Below are 15108 nucleotides of genomic sequence, written 5' to 3' on the forward strand. Positions count from 1 at the left end.
AAATTATTTTAGGTGGAAGTCAACAAACAAAAAAATATATGAGTCAGACAGGGCCAAAAACTAGATTTGGGCACAGCAATAAGTGCCCCCCACTAGCAAATGAGAGAGCTAAACAACCATTTGTAAAGTCAAAAGGTTGATAGTGATCACCAGACCTATTTGTCAACGCTTGTTTTGTCATCGCTTATGCAACCCTTTATTGTTGAGGGAGCTGCTTAAAAATTGATTGTATAAAACTAATTCCCTAAATGTAAAAATTTGACATTTAATCTCTAGAAGCACACATTCACATAGTAGCCCCTGCAACTTTGTGCACAGACATGCTGCTGCTTGTAAACATTTAGAGTGATATCTCTCACCGTAAAGTTAGCCAGTGGCATGAGTAGCCAGACCCATTGCCTCATGCTGCACTGGGTGGAAGAATAATGTGAATGACACAACAGACCCCCTACTAATATTTTTTTGAAATGTGTGTTCGCGCCTAGAGGCGCAGGAAAGCATTACAGGGAGCTTTACTGAAAAGGGGAGACCCCTCTTCTTTCCAACAATGCCTCCCTGAAATGTGGTGAGGCATTGGGGAAAGAAAAAACCCAATTGAAGCACATAAAAACCTCACTAACTGGTTTCCCCGCATCCGGTGGAGAATGTGACATGACCATGCCAACGTCACAGATAGGTGAGGGGGCCTGGGATTCTGCTTCAGACGCACCCATCCTTTTTATATCTTCTTTGAAAAGAGGAATCCTTCAGTGCAATGCCTTTTAATACCTCCACAGTGTCCGGCGGTGGCCGGCGGACATACAGGGGAGTTAGTGCAGACGTTGGCAACCAAATAGAGAAGGCAACTGCTTTCACCACCAAGGACAGAATGATATCACATACATCTAGGGTTTAGAAATAGAGTGATGTGAAAAATAAAGTACTCTGATTCAGTGGTTTTACATCAGGCCTTGAAAAATCATAAAAATGTTACTAGACCTACTGGTCTAGTGACTTAAGTAATCTGCTCGACCTATTTGTAAATCTCTTGACCCATAAACTGGTTTCAAATGATGTAACTGTGGCCAAATATTTGAATTCAAGGAGTCGCCATTTTCTTCATTATCACATATGAAAGCACCTCCAAATGTGCGAGTTCAGCATGTCTGCTGTACAAAAAATCTTGTTTGATTTAAAAGACTAAACTTTTTTTCCATATATAAAACAAATCTAGCCACATATAGGATACACGTGACCCCTGACTTGCCTCTTAGTTCATTAAGACTATAACTTTTAATAAATACACAACTGAAGCATGAAATGGTAGCACACTGTCATTTGCAATCAGCAGATTTTACATTGAAATGGCCACAAGCTTTCCCACAGACATGTGGCTTTACTGATAAAACTATATAGTGTACAAGCAGTAATGTTTGGAAATAGAGTTTCTGCAAATGTGTGTCATTTGCACATCACCAAGTAAAGTTTTCTGGGTTTTTTTGATCCTATTTAACCCTTTGTGTGCTAAAACCTCTTAATTACAAAATAAGTGCTTTTGTAATTCCTGAAATATTTTGAAATATTTGTAATATTACTTTACATGCTATTTATTTAAATGTTATGTGTTAGAGAAAAATATCTGCCTTCTTCTTACAGCTCCCTTGACAAAAACCTCTAACTCTAGTAAGAAAGAGAAAAACTTAATTTTCCATTGCAATTAGTTAAAAGACAAACTGGCCTTTGACCTCTTTCCCTGAACAGACAGCAAATGTGTCAAAATAAAAGCAAGATTTAATGGCATAATTATTGCTCATTCACTTTCTGAATGAAAGTAACACCTGTTCCTGTCCAGCCAAAGTTGACTCCCCATGTAGGACTAATAGGTGCTAAAAATAGCTTGTTTACTCACAATTTTGAGTAGGTGAGTAGATTTTTCGAGGCCTAAGACATACCTGGCATTCATTTAGTCCTCACAAAAGTCTAACAGTAGAATAGATAAATCTTAGTAACCTCTTGTGACAAATAACATACACCAAATTCACTTTGACATCTTTTATTAAACAAAACATTCAGTGACTTCCAGTATTGTTGTGTAAAAAAGTGCACCTGGTGATAAGTAACAAGTGGAATTCTCTTTAGTAGTGTTAATTTGAAGCAGGTGTTTTCTTTAGGTGTTCATCATTTTCTCACATCACATAGAAATAATTCTGCCCCTCCTCTCCTTACTAAACTGCTTATGCTTGGTGATGTTTGAGGGCATTTGGGTATGCAAAGCTCTCTGCCACACCATCTCAATGGGGTTGAGTTGTCCATTCAAAAATCCTGATTCTTGTATTTTTCAGCTGTTCACTTGTAAACTTACTTGTGTGTTTTAGATCGTTGTCCTATTACATAATCTAGTTTTGGCTAAGCATTAGCTGTTGGGTAGGCTGTCTCACATTTTCTTCTAGGCTTATGGAACAGATCTATAAATAATTAAATGAAATTTTCAATAAATGTATCGTGTCAGTCATTGATATGATTCAGCAAACCTACTTCAAGCAAAAGAATAAGTGCCTATGGTCATAGAGCAAACTTAAGTGTATGACATTTACTTCTTCATGACAATGCTCAGTGCTCAATTGAACATACAGTGCAGAAGAACTTGAAAAAATATGAAAGTGTGTATAAAAGAAAAAAGAGACATTTGCAGAGACGCTTCCATCATCTTCACCTGTAATCTTATTCTTGACCCAACGATGGTAAACCTCTTTTTTAATGTCATCCACTTAAGGTTGCTCTTTGGCTATAGTCATATATTCTTTTGCTTAAATTAAGGTTGTTAATTCATATTAATGATTGACCTGGTAAATCTATTGACTGTTTAATTTCTATAGATTGTTTGATCTAATTATTGTGCTTGATTGCCCCTGGTTCCAGGTTAAACGGGAAGCTCTTTTCCTTATTTACTGTTTTGCATACTTAAGCAATGCAGCAATATTCTTCTTGGAGACACAGTGTTGTCTCTCTCTAGACTTCGATGTAGGCTGTATTTGTTCACGTGCTACTAATGGTACAATCACAGACGCCTGCATATTCCTGTATGTGGCTCTGAAGTTCTTTGCAAATTCTAAGAGCATCGTATGACCTGAAATTAGGTTAATTTGCTGGGATGCCATCCCAGATAGATTGGGAACTGTGTCGAACTTTCTCTAGTTGTAAATGATCTAATTGTGGGATGATGGACTGAATGCTCCAGACTAAAACTTTGTCTCTGATTTTATATCTATGTTGTAGCACCTCCTGATAATCAAGCTATTATTTGCACTTGTTTGTCAGTGATACTGAATAGTATGGATGCACATACCTTTTCACAAAAGGCTCCTGAATTCTATGGCAGGCCCAGAGGTGAGGATTGTGCTTTAAACTCTCTTTGCTTTTTATTATAGCAGCCATTTAAAAAAACACTTTTTTAAAACTTGGAAATGCAGAAAAAAACTACCAGTCTCATGAGTCACTGGAAGTGGTATAAACCAACAACCAATCACATAACAATGGTAGTCCATGTCAACATCCAATCAGGCCCCTCCCGCGTCTGTAATAGTCCTTCCTTCCTTCCTGTTGATCCTACTCTTTCTTAACTGCTCGCAGCCACAAGCTGTCATTTTCCTCTTCTCCTGTGCATGTGTGTCAGTGAGCGTTGTTATTCCTATTCACAACGGCTGTGGGAACGCTTCACACTCTTCTGTGGCTGATAATTAGGTGTGGCTCCTCGCTGCAGTCCTCCGCCCGCTAGGTGGCATTGTAATCTGCAACCACGGTGCTCGATTCCTATTAGTTTCAACTCTGACAGGATTGAAATTGCCCGCCCTGTAGCAGCCTCATTCCTGGAGCTTTGGGGTCTGGAGGGTGACGTCCCATGAAATGGGTCTGCACTAAAAAAGTAATTACTTGCCTGACATTGCAGGGTCGGTATTGAGTGCTCATAATGCCCCTCTGGGATCTGTAATCAGTTTTGGACGCACAAGGGTCATTACGAGGGAACACGCTCATGGACCATTACCCCATCACTAAAGCACCAGGGCTGAGTGTTTCCCGGGCATAGACCCTTATTGTGCTGCTCTGCCCACACCAAATCCTTCACTGTACTCTCAGTCCTTAATTAGCAGCCCTCAGACTTCCTATATTGACTGATGAGGGCCGTGTCAAATTAGTGGCACTTGTCCAAGACATAGTTTTCCCCCAATTCAAATGGTGCAGTAACATTCCCCATGGAGGCCTCTGGGGATGTCTATGAGGATCCCTTGGCATACCTGCCTTGGAATGATGATCTTTATAATGCCGTTGAGGCCTCCATTTATCGGGCAGTGGTAGAGGCATCGGGAAGTGGACGAGGCCATGGTCCCCATGGAGGAGCGCCTTGTGCAGCTGATCGCGCTTGAATGCGCCAAAAAGCCACAAGCTGCGCTAGATGTGCCAGGACCTTCCTCTGTGCCAGAGCACCACTGGATGCAGACTCCCTGCCGGCGAAATGTCCCTGAGAGGAAGGTGTTTACCTAGGTGCCTTTGCCTGGCTAAAGCAAGATGATGAGTCACCCTCTGATAAGGAAGCAGGGGCCTCCAGACCATGGCACCCATCCCAGCGAAGCACCCTCTGCTGCGGCAGGGTCAGATATGCTGGATCCTGATCAGATCCTCCACCCACAGTCAGCCGAGTGGGTCCGCTTTGATAACGTGGTGCAGTATGTGGCCATCCGCCTCGGTAGACCACTGGAGAAGGAGGCTCATAGCTGTCTGAGAGCAGAGTGTCCACGGCCCAGTTTGGAAGGGAAGGTTGCCCTAACCCCCAACATATCCATCCATCCATCTGGTATTTGCAAAGCGGGAACTAATCACCCCTAAGGGTCTCAAGGTGATGGGGATGGCCACCTACCTAGCCAAATTCATAAAAGACCCAATGAAGGGCATGGACCGGGCCTGGAGAGCTTGCCAGGACAAGCTATTAGACACCATCGGCCCATTGTCCAAGATCCTGGACACGGCAGAGGATGCCAAGGCTTCGGGTTCCACGATCTCACAGAAGGCTCTTTCTGGATGGGGTCAGAGGGTGGTTATCTTTCTAGGTAACACCATCTGTGCACTGTCTACAGAATGCTGACATTCACTGTTGTCAAGGTGGACCTGAAACCTGTGTACCTCGCCACTTCCAAGGCAGATGTGGTGGCCCAAGGGGGACTCTTTGGCGAACCCTTTAAAAAGAAGCTGGGAGAGTTTGTGAATACATTCACTTCCTTGGACATCTATAAAGCAGGTGTTTCCATCCTGGGTTTTCCAAGGGGCCGTCTGTGGTATGGGCCACTCATCCAGCCAGATTACATTCCAAACCTCCAGATGGCAAGGCTCCAGGCGAGGCTATCACCAAGATTAATCCGGCTTGACAACCCTTTACCCCACCAGAGGCTAGCCCTTCAGAAGCAGAGGCTTCAAAGGACAACCCAACCGGAACAATTCCGGTGAGTGTTCACCTGTCTTCTATGGTAAAAGTGGGGGACAGACTAGCGTCTTTCATCCACGCCTGGGGGAGATCACGACGGATACTTGGGTCCTACAAACAGTTCAAGGGTTCCAGATAGAGTTTTATGGGAATTCCCTTTCAGGTGAATGGACCTCGTCCAATTCAATTCTCTTCATGCGAAGCCGCACTGACAGAGGCGGAGGTCCACTCTTTTCGGACCAAACGGGCGTTTCAACCAATGACCAATCAACCCCACAGCTTTGTCAGCAACCTTTTTCTGGTGGAAAAGTCCAATGGGGATCAACAGCCAGTGATAAACCTATGAGAGTTCAACAAATGGCTAGTGTACCGGCATTCCAAAATGGAGGACATCCACCTCCTGCAAGATGTTCTTCGAACCATCCGATTGGATGGCTCGTCTAGATCTCAATGACTCCTGCCTGGCAATCCCCATCTTTCCACCTCACAGGTGGTTCCTTCAGTTTATTCTTTCAAGTGGGTTATATTGAGAGAAAATGGTATGTTACCAACCCATTGCTACGGGTGGGAAGGGAGAAAGATCCTTTTCTTTATATAGCCCTCACTCACTCTAATAGTGACATGCTTAATCATCAGGCTCACCCCAACTCCTAAAGGTCGGGGTGGGCTCAACCATTTTTTAGGGAACACTCATGATAAGGTGTATCGGGCGTACCGTCAAAGATAAAATTCCTCACCCACTCCTAATGTATCCTTTATTGATGGAGTGGGAGGGATGGTTAAAACCACTATAATTGGGTAGCAGGATGTAATGGTCCTATGACCCTAGAATAGACACAAACATGTTTCAGTCCTCCTTAATGGCCTAAATAAGTCCTGGGCTTTCGTCAGGGTGGGATGTAAAGAGGTTACTTCCCCCAAAGGCGTGAGTACATCAATGTTACGCAATTTGCCTAGGGCACTTCTAGGTGAAAAATAGGAACAAGTCTAATACTTGCCGCTGGATTCAGATGAGGAATTACCTATATAAAAACCGAAACAAGAAAACATAATCCAATTTTGTCATTATGTGTAGTTAGACAGGTGCTATTGTTGCCTGTAGACCATCAGCATATAGTCCCCACAGGAGTCATTGCTGTGACGTTGTGAGGGATTGTGTTTGATTCCCCCGTAAAACCTTACAGCATGCTATGGTGGCGTAATCACTCGTGGGTCATGCTTTCCATATTCTATCACAAGCACTTCTGTGTCTTTCACAGGTGCTATGGATTGTGCAAACATGCATTACTTCTTTCACAATAACCATATGTACTGTGTTTCATTTCACCACATCATACTAATTTTCAGACATGATTTATAGAATCAATGGCACTCACCCCAAGTAATCAGGGCTTCAATTCCCCAGGGATCACAGGAGGGAGGCCTTAAAGTCACATACTATGGGTAAATAAATAGTGGCCATAGCGTATTTAGAATTAAGTAAAAAATGCTGAGAAATTCAACGAAGAATCAATGAAAGAGTGGCATGGCCTATCGCAGATCCCTCCAGTGGCGCCTTGGTTAAGTAAAACAGACATCACTTACTTTGTCAAACGTCCTGCCCTGCCGTAACCTACTAGCTGCTCTACTCCCCGGCTTGTCCTAAGACTGTGTGAAGTTGGCGCTGTTGAATACCAATGTTTACATGCTCTGCGGGGTGGTCCCGGAGAGTAGTTGGTCACGCCCTTTTGCTAAAGCTCACCCTTCGATTGGGTTGTGGCGGGTGCTCGGCTCACGTAATTGTGATTGCGAGATGACAGGTACGCTGTCAGCTGGAATGCATCTCTCTCGCTTTTTGACAGGATGTGGGTGGCTGCACGTAAGCATAATATTACGTGTGCCGCGTCAGCAGGCGGGGCATGTGTAATCTGACTTCGTTTTTTCCAGGTCTCATGCGGATCTATTTTGAACTGAATGTTGTTGTATCCATAACTAGTCCCTTTTTCATATTTCTCTTTTGAAAACACATGCTGTTGGATTTCTCTCTCATAGTATGTTTAAAGACCCGGAGGCAGATTTACAAGCTCCTTGCAACATTTTTACGACACTGTTGCGTCACTTCTGAGATGCAGCGGCATCGTAAACAATGTGCCACTATGCGACATATTTACAACGTGGCGCATCTAGGGAGATGCGTCACGTTGTAAAGCCCTGCGCTACATTATACCTGCATCAGCTATAATGTAAGCAGGGTGGGCGTTCCGTCGCAAGGAAACCTTGTAAAAGTGACGCAGTGCATTCAACAAGATTTCACTGAGCCACTTTTACAACACCACTGCGTCAAAACCTTGCATCTGCTTGAAACAGGTGTAAGGAGTGACGCAGCATGTTAGAAATAGGCATTCCTAACCATTGCTGGAGTTGCGTTGTGCTTTTGACACGACTCCAGCAATGCTCTGCCCTTACGCCGACAAGATGCGCCATGCATCTGTCTATCCTTGCGCCACGGTGCACTGCATTGTAAATGTGGCGCATCCATGGTGATGCAAGGCTATATTTCCGTCACGCAAAATAACTGGCGCATCTCTGCTACTATGCAGAGATGTGCCAGTTATTGTAAATATGCCCCCCGCTCTTCATTGATTTCAACAGATTAAAAGGGGACGTACTAAGAAAAGTCAGGCACACTCCACCCGACTGTTTTGCCTATATTGTATTGTCTACCCAGATCGTTAGTTCATATACATCACCTCAAGACTGCTTGGTGGTTATTTCTCGTAGTACTCTCATGGACCAGGTCAGTATAGACAAATATTACATTTCGACGTGCCCATAGTCCTCAAACTTGTGGTGGAATACCTTCGGACGCAGGGAATACGTCTCATTATCTATTTGGACATCATGCTCCTCATGGACCAGTGTACCCATCAGCTGCCAGTTCAGTTGCAGACCACAGTAGATTTCATGAAAAGCCTGGGATTCATGATCAATGAATCAAAGTCCCTTCTGGTTCCCTCCCATAGAGCAACTTTATTGGGATTCACAGTAGACTCCATCATCCTCTACCCTCAAAATCAGGCACAAACTGCAGTGAACCCTGGTGAAACCGCAGACCTCGTTGTGACAGATTGCCCGTCAAGTAGGGCTCCTGCCCTCTTCAATTGAGGCCATTTATCCGGGCCCTTCGCATTATCGGGCCTTTCAGCGACTCAAGGCATCACACCTTTGCAGGGGCCTTACCTACTCTCAGACAGTCTCCATTACAGAAGAAGTTCGGGAGGAAATTTCCTGGTGGCTCTCACACATGGAAACATGGAATGGCAGAGCGATCTTTGGCTCATTGCTTACCTCATCATAGAGTGAGACACCAGCAGGTCCGGATGGGGCACACGATGTGTTTAGTTCACTTCGGTGGGTTTGTGCTCCCCTCAGGAGCGGTCCTTGCACATTAACTGTTTGGAGCTCCTGATCGGCTCGTTCGCGATCCGATGTTGGACGAAAGACAGGGCCCGATCGTGCGTTCTGCTCAAGATGGACAAAGTCTCAGCCGTCAGCTACATCAACCATCTGAGGCGCACGCATTCCACAATCCTCTCGGACCTCGTGACCAGCTTTTGACAATATTGCCTGCACCATCCGGTCTCTGTGATAGCAGAGTACCTTCTGAGTCAGGCAAATACCGCGGGGTACTCGGGGGGGGGGGGGTGGGGGGGTGGGAATATCCAGCGAATCTGAGGGTATTTGTGGAGTTGTAGAACAGGTGGGGTCCATTTTAAGTGGACCAGTTCGCATCCCGGCTGGACCAGGCCAGACACATAAGCAGTGGCAATGGATGCCTTTCTACAAGAGTGGTTTGGAGAAAACAAATGCCTTGGGGAGGCCAATAGGGTCCTCGTGTAGCCTAGGCTACTCAAATTTCTTCTGAACAGTGTTAATCAAGTAGAACAAATTGTCCAGATGGGACAGGTTACGCAATGTATGCTGGGACACAAGGTGTTGTATGACATCACATTTATTTACAGCATAAATGGAGTGTCAAATTATATTTTTTAGTAAAAGTTCCGGTGCTCACTTAAAAAGTGCAAGTGCATGAAGTGAGGGTTGATCATGACATTAAAATTTACATGGCATTGACAACAACAATAAACAAAACTCCACAATAATCAATTTCACTAGAGGAGTTTTGGTTGTAAAGGTTGACGGTGTTTCGATATCATAGAAGTGAGATCATCATCAGGAAAAAACAATTGTGAGCAGATGGAATCCTGAAAGCATTGGGAGCCGGGTGGAGGGAGGAATTAATCGACAGTGGGAGTAAAATTGCCTGCCGGAAAGCAGCGAATGTTAAGTAGCGGATCAGATCCGGATTGCCCAAGTTAATGAGGAAGTAGCGGTGCAACAGGCTGAGGTACTCTATCCAAGGCGTGGGCGGATAGTTCCCTCAAGAGGTACAAGTCAGCTTGGACTCGATGGACGCATTGGTGTCTACAAAGGGGTATGGATCCCGTGGTCGCTGACATCTTTCAGGTGTTAAATTTCCTAGCGAGTCTGGCGACCGAAGGATTGGCTTACCGGTCCATTAGCACCTTCCGCTCTGCCATCTCAGCAGGTCACATTCCGGTGGAGGGCACACTGATAGGGGAGCATCCTTTTGTGTGCAGGCTCCTGAGATGAATCCAGTTATACCTTCCTCCTGCTCCGCGGTACTCAGTACCGAGGGACGTCAACCACGTGCTAAATATATATTTGTCCTGGCAACCAAACAGGTACCTGTACCATAAAGAGCTTTCCACCAAACTGGCAATGCTACTATGCCTCGTTTCCTGTAGAAGAGTTTCAGATGTTCAAGCTCTTGATATTACAGGCAGGATATTTTCCCCCCTCGGGGTATCATTCGCCATTTGCAAACGGATGAAGTCCAATATCATCCTGTACCCAGCCTTCCCAGACTCCCCAAAGTTGTGCATTGTGCAGTGCCTCTAGGTTTACGAGGAAATGTCTGAAGATTTCAGATTTCCAGGAGAGATAAAACTCCTTATTTCTCTCAAGAAACTGTATAAGTCATTGTCTTCTCCTGCCATTGCATGGTGGGTGCATTGAGTGATGCAAGAAGCAGGGATCGATATGACCGCCTTTGGGGAGCATTCTGCCAGAGGAGCCATGGCTTCCAAGGCTTTTTGGCTTGGATCGAGATTGGCGGACATTATGTAGGCGGCGGATTGGTCCTCAGACTCTACATTCAAAAGCTTTTACTTTAAGCCAGTGCTGGATATGGTTTAGTTGGTGGTGAGCAAGGCCTGCGGTCCTGACATAGAATGAAAATTGTTCCAAACGATCATCTAGGAAAGTTTCAGTTCTATTAAGGATGCAGAGGCGAAGATTATCACACCCGGCAAGACGTTTCTCTTCAGGGATCTCACCCTATGGAGTAAGTAAGCAGTATTTTAAGACAAGTATACTTTAATAATATTATGGTCATTAATTATCCCTCGTACCATTGTTCTTTCGAGAGGGTATGCACTGTGTCTTTAAGGAAAAGACCCATACTTATTCCTTTCTTTGATCATAGGATCAAATGGGAACAAACAAGACCAGTGAAGAGGTTGCTGAGGCTTGACTCGTGCGATGAAAGAGGACGCTCAACAGGAAGGAGGATTATTACGGATGCGGAGGAGCCTGATTGGATGTTAAAATGGACTACTATTGTTATGTGATTGGTTGTTGTATTATACCGCTCCCACAGACTCATGGGACTGGTAGGGTTTTTTTTGTTCTCGCTTTTCCAAGTTAAAAAAATGTGTTTAAAAAAAATGGCTGCAATAATAAAAAGCGAAGTGAGTTTAAAGCATAATCCTCGCCCTTGTGTCCTTAATACAAATGAAACTTTCCTACATGGTAGTTAGGAGCAATTTTCATTCTGGCTGATTTTTCGTTAATAAATTACGACGCAGTGAAATGTGTGTGTTGTCACATAATGTTAGATTTATTTACTTTTAGGATTTTGGTGCATTAGATAAACATAGGATACACATTAAAATGTAAAATTGTGAAATCGGAAGGAGGCATACTTTATTTTTTGCATCACTATCTAATACTGTCTTTTTATAGTACTAAAATGTTCCGTACAACATTTTATTAAGAGTATACTCTCAAACCCTGAGAATTTGCTAGGCTTCTGCAAACGGTAAAATCTGTACTTTACAGATCAGTGCACTATCAGCTATTAGCAACGTGTAACTTTCCCTGGTTGGAAATGGTGATGCTTGAACCTATTTTTTATAAGTGAAATCTAATTTTCAGCTGACACATGTCTCCCTATTGCTGACACCCACCTCCCAGTCTATCTGTGATAAAAATGAAGTACTGCTGTAAAATACTGTAAGACTCAACCTCTATAGACAAAATACAACGGCCTCTTATAATAATGACTTGGCAGAGGGATTACAAAATAATTCCTTTCTGCCTTTATGGTATTTTTCACATGTGCCTGGCCATTTCCACTTGGGTTTGGTGGTATTCCCCTTCAAGATGTGGGCTTTGGTGCCTCCTTCTTGGAGGTGGCAGAATATCCTGACATTTCTCCAACCCCTCTTCATACCAATGTGGTCATTTGAAGCCAGTGGAGGAAGAGAAAAACCCTTATTAGAATGATTCATGTTTCCATGTAAATGCCACCACAGCTGATCAACAGTGACCAGCGCAGCAGACTCATGGTTGTGGGACCTTCACATGTCAGCAGTTGCATATTTAACTGCAGGCCTTTGCTTAAGGGCACAGTAGCCCTAACCAGGCAATAGGCCTGCCTTTCAGAGAAACTATCGCCTTTCAGTAATAATTGTTTCTGTCTTTTGTAAGATCAGAATTCTGCCTTTGTTACCATTTTGTGTAAGTCTCTCAGTGAACTGTACATTTACTAACTCACATCCCTGCGTCCCTATTGTACCAAAATTCCACATAGACTCAAAGAAGTTACTCTGCTAGACACTATACAACATCCGCCACTTTTTCTGGCAACTCTTTGGTCATCACCTTCTCTATTAACTTCTGAACCCAAGCTTCTCTTATTTAACCTTCTTCTTTCTGTTCAACATTATTATAGATGGATCCCCTACCTATATTGGAAAGTCAAAATAGGTTTAGCTTTTACATGCAAGCAGAGATACACCACATCCATTCACACATTTACATGGATTATGTACATATGTAAACACACCAAAGGCAGATGTGCCCTCAAGCTTTTCTGTGGCTCTCCGTGCCCTGTGTGGAAAAGTCCATGCATACTAGCATGCACAAAAATACACACACAAACACAAATACAGACACATAAACACTCACACACTCTCCAAAATACCTACAGATACCCACAGAAGCTCACCAGCAGACCTACAGCCACAAGACATGCACTTACCAGTGCACACAGACCAGTAGTTCTACAAATACCCATTCACACAAACCTACTGTGACCTATGAAAAATATCACTGGACCTACAGATACTCCTGAATGTGGACCACCAGACATTCAGTCATCCATGCACATAGACCAACACACATACAGACATACCCACTGTCCTTCAGAAACACTTACATTCAAACAGCACAGAAAAACAAGACCTATGACCTCCTGGTCAGGGACTCTGCTCTCTGCCCCAGCAGCTCCACTGCTGTGCCGCTGCCGCTGCCCCCTACACCTCTCTGTGAAGGTAGGTGTTCGAGGCCCACCTCCACCCGCAGGCTCCTGCCTGCGCCTCATCCCTGGTAGTCCAGTGGGATAGCCTTGCTCTTCTGCTGGTCCGCTGTTGTCTGTCTCCGTGTTGGTGCCCGTTTTTCTGTCTTCCATCTGTCTTTTTTATTATCTTGTTATTGTGCCTGTGTATTTGTTGTTTCTGTCTTTCTATTGTTTTTGGCCTGTTTGTGTCCTCCATACCCGTTTCCTTCCCGCCGCTGCTGCCCCTGCGTCCACCCCCCCAACCCCCCCCGCTGGTTCCCGCTCCCGCCTCCCAGCTGCGCTTCCCTTCCCTATTTAATGGCGGCCGCTGCTCGTGCGTGAAATCAAGACCTCTGACCTCCTGGTCAGGGACTTTGCTCTCCGCCCCAGCAGCTCCGCTGTTGTGCCACTGCCGCTGCCCCCTACACCTCTTTCTGAAGGTAGGTGTTCGAGGCCCTCCTCCACCCACAGGCTCCTGCCTGCGCCTCATCCCTGGTGGTCCAGTGTTTTCCACTGTAGGCGGCTGAAATGCCAGAAACCGGTCCTAGGAAGCTTGTTTCCGGTCCAGGGAAGGCATGGCTTGGCAGTTCGGGCTGGACTGTTCCCATGAGGCACAGGGTCAGACTGATTTGCATATGGCCATGTCTGAACTGGGGTGGCAGAGTGGGCTAAAGAACGGTGATGGATTAAACCCAGATCTGTTGACTGGGTGTGAGTGTTTGATTGGTTCTGATGCTCCGTCCATCACCACCCCCTTTTGTACCGCTTTGTTCGCCATAAGTTGGCAGGGTATGCTCAGACGTGAGTCCCTTGCTCACTTTGCCACTGGATTCAAGCAAGCCTGGCTGAAGACGGCTGAAATGCCAGAAACCGGTCCTAGGAAGCTTGTTTCCGGTCCAGGGAAGGCATGGCTTGGCAGTTCGGGCTGGACTGTTCCCATGAGGCACATGGTCAGACTGATTTGCATATTGCCATGTGTGAACTGGGGTGGCAGAGTGGGCTAAAGAACGGTGATGGATTAAACCCAGATCTGTTGACTGGGTGTGAGTGTTTGATTGGTTCTGATGCTCCTTCCATCAGCACCCCCTTTTGTACCGCTTTGGTCCAGTGTTTTTTGCCTGTTTGTGTCCTCTGCTGCCCCTGCGGCCCTTCCCCCTGCCTGTTCCTGCTCCTGCCTCCCAGCTGCACTTCCCTCCCCTCTTCCCTATTTAATGGTGGCCGCTGGCGCACAGAGGGGGCGCGCCAAAGGCAAGCCCGTATGTGCCCGTCCGCGCCCCGACCGCACCCCGACCAGCGCCAGGGACCCTGGTTCTCCCACCACCCACTGCTACGACTCAGCTGCCCTCCTCGCACTCAACCCCGGAAGGAACAAACAACTGCCAACTGGCTACCCAAATCCCACCCACGGCCAGTTATCCTGCCGACAATACTTCACCATCCTCTGCACACCCACGCCGGACGCCAGCACCACCGAAGTCCTGAGGTGCATCCTCCTCAACGTGCGCCTTCTTCACGGAAACCTGGACCATCGCCTCCTCCGCCTCCGATATCGCCACCACCATTCCCTGACGGATACAATATCCAGAGGAAGGACCGCCCCAACCACCCAGGAGGAGGATTCGCCATTGCATACAAGAGCTTCCTCCGACTCTCCACCTCCAGCACGAGCGACTCCCCTTCCACCACCGAACACCTCCAAATCCAGACCAGCCCCAGAACTACGCTAAGTGGTACCCTCGCCTACAGACCCCCTGGACCTCGAACTTCGTTCACCACTACCATCACTGACCTCATTGTGCCCCAGGCCATCGCCTCCATGGACTACATACTCATCAGAGATCTGAACTTCCACCTCGACAACCTCAGTGACCCCCAAGTCCCCTGCCGTCCTAGACAACCTCGCCAACATCGGACTGAAACAGCTTGTCACCTACCCTACCCACCAGGCAGGACACACCCTCGACCCCATCTT

At 45.8% G+C, this 15108-nt stretch overlaps 1 protein-coding gene and 1 long non-coding RNA gene across 3 annotated transcripts in view; one reads left to right on the plus strand and one right to left on the minus strand.

Moving 5' to 3' along the window:
- Positions 1-7094, minus strand: part of LOC146830822 (uncharacterized) — a 35402-nt gene extending 28308 nt beyond the window's left edge. Inside the window, exon 1 of the long non-coding RNA XR_014961485.1 lies at positions 7037-7094. This is a non-coding gene — a long non-coding RNA (uncharacterized LOC146830822). The remainder of the gene's footprint in view (positions 1-7036) is intronic.
- Positions 1-15108, plus strand: part of KLHL38 (kelch like family member 38) — a 75594-nt gene that overhangs the window by 17313 nt on the left and 43173 nt on the right. The window contains exon 3 of one of the 2 annotated variants that reach the window (XM_085604993.1): positions 11001-11273. The exons of the other annotated variant lie outside the window; for it this stretch is intronic. Coding sequence (XP_085461119.1) covers positions 11001-11048 — 48 coding nt within the window. The 3' untranslated portion in view covers positions 11049-11273. Of the gene's footprint in view, positions 1-11000; positions 11274-15108 lie in introns of those variants that run through there. 2 annotated transcript variants of the gene reach the window in all.

Source organism: Triturus cristatus, chromosome 5_1 (assembly GCF_964204655.1).
Source record: "Triturus cristatus chromosome 5_1, aTriCri1.1, whole genome shotgun sequence".
Taxonomy (NCBI): domain Eukaryota; kingdom Metazoa; phylum Chordata; class Amphibia; order Caudata; family Salamandridae; genus Triturus; species Triturus cristatus.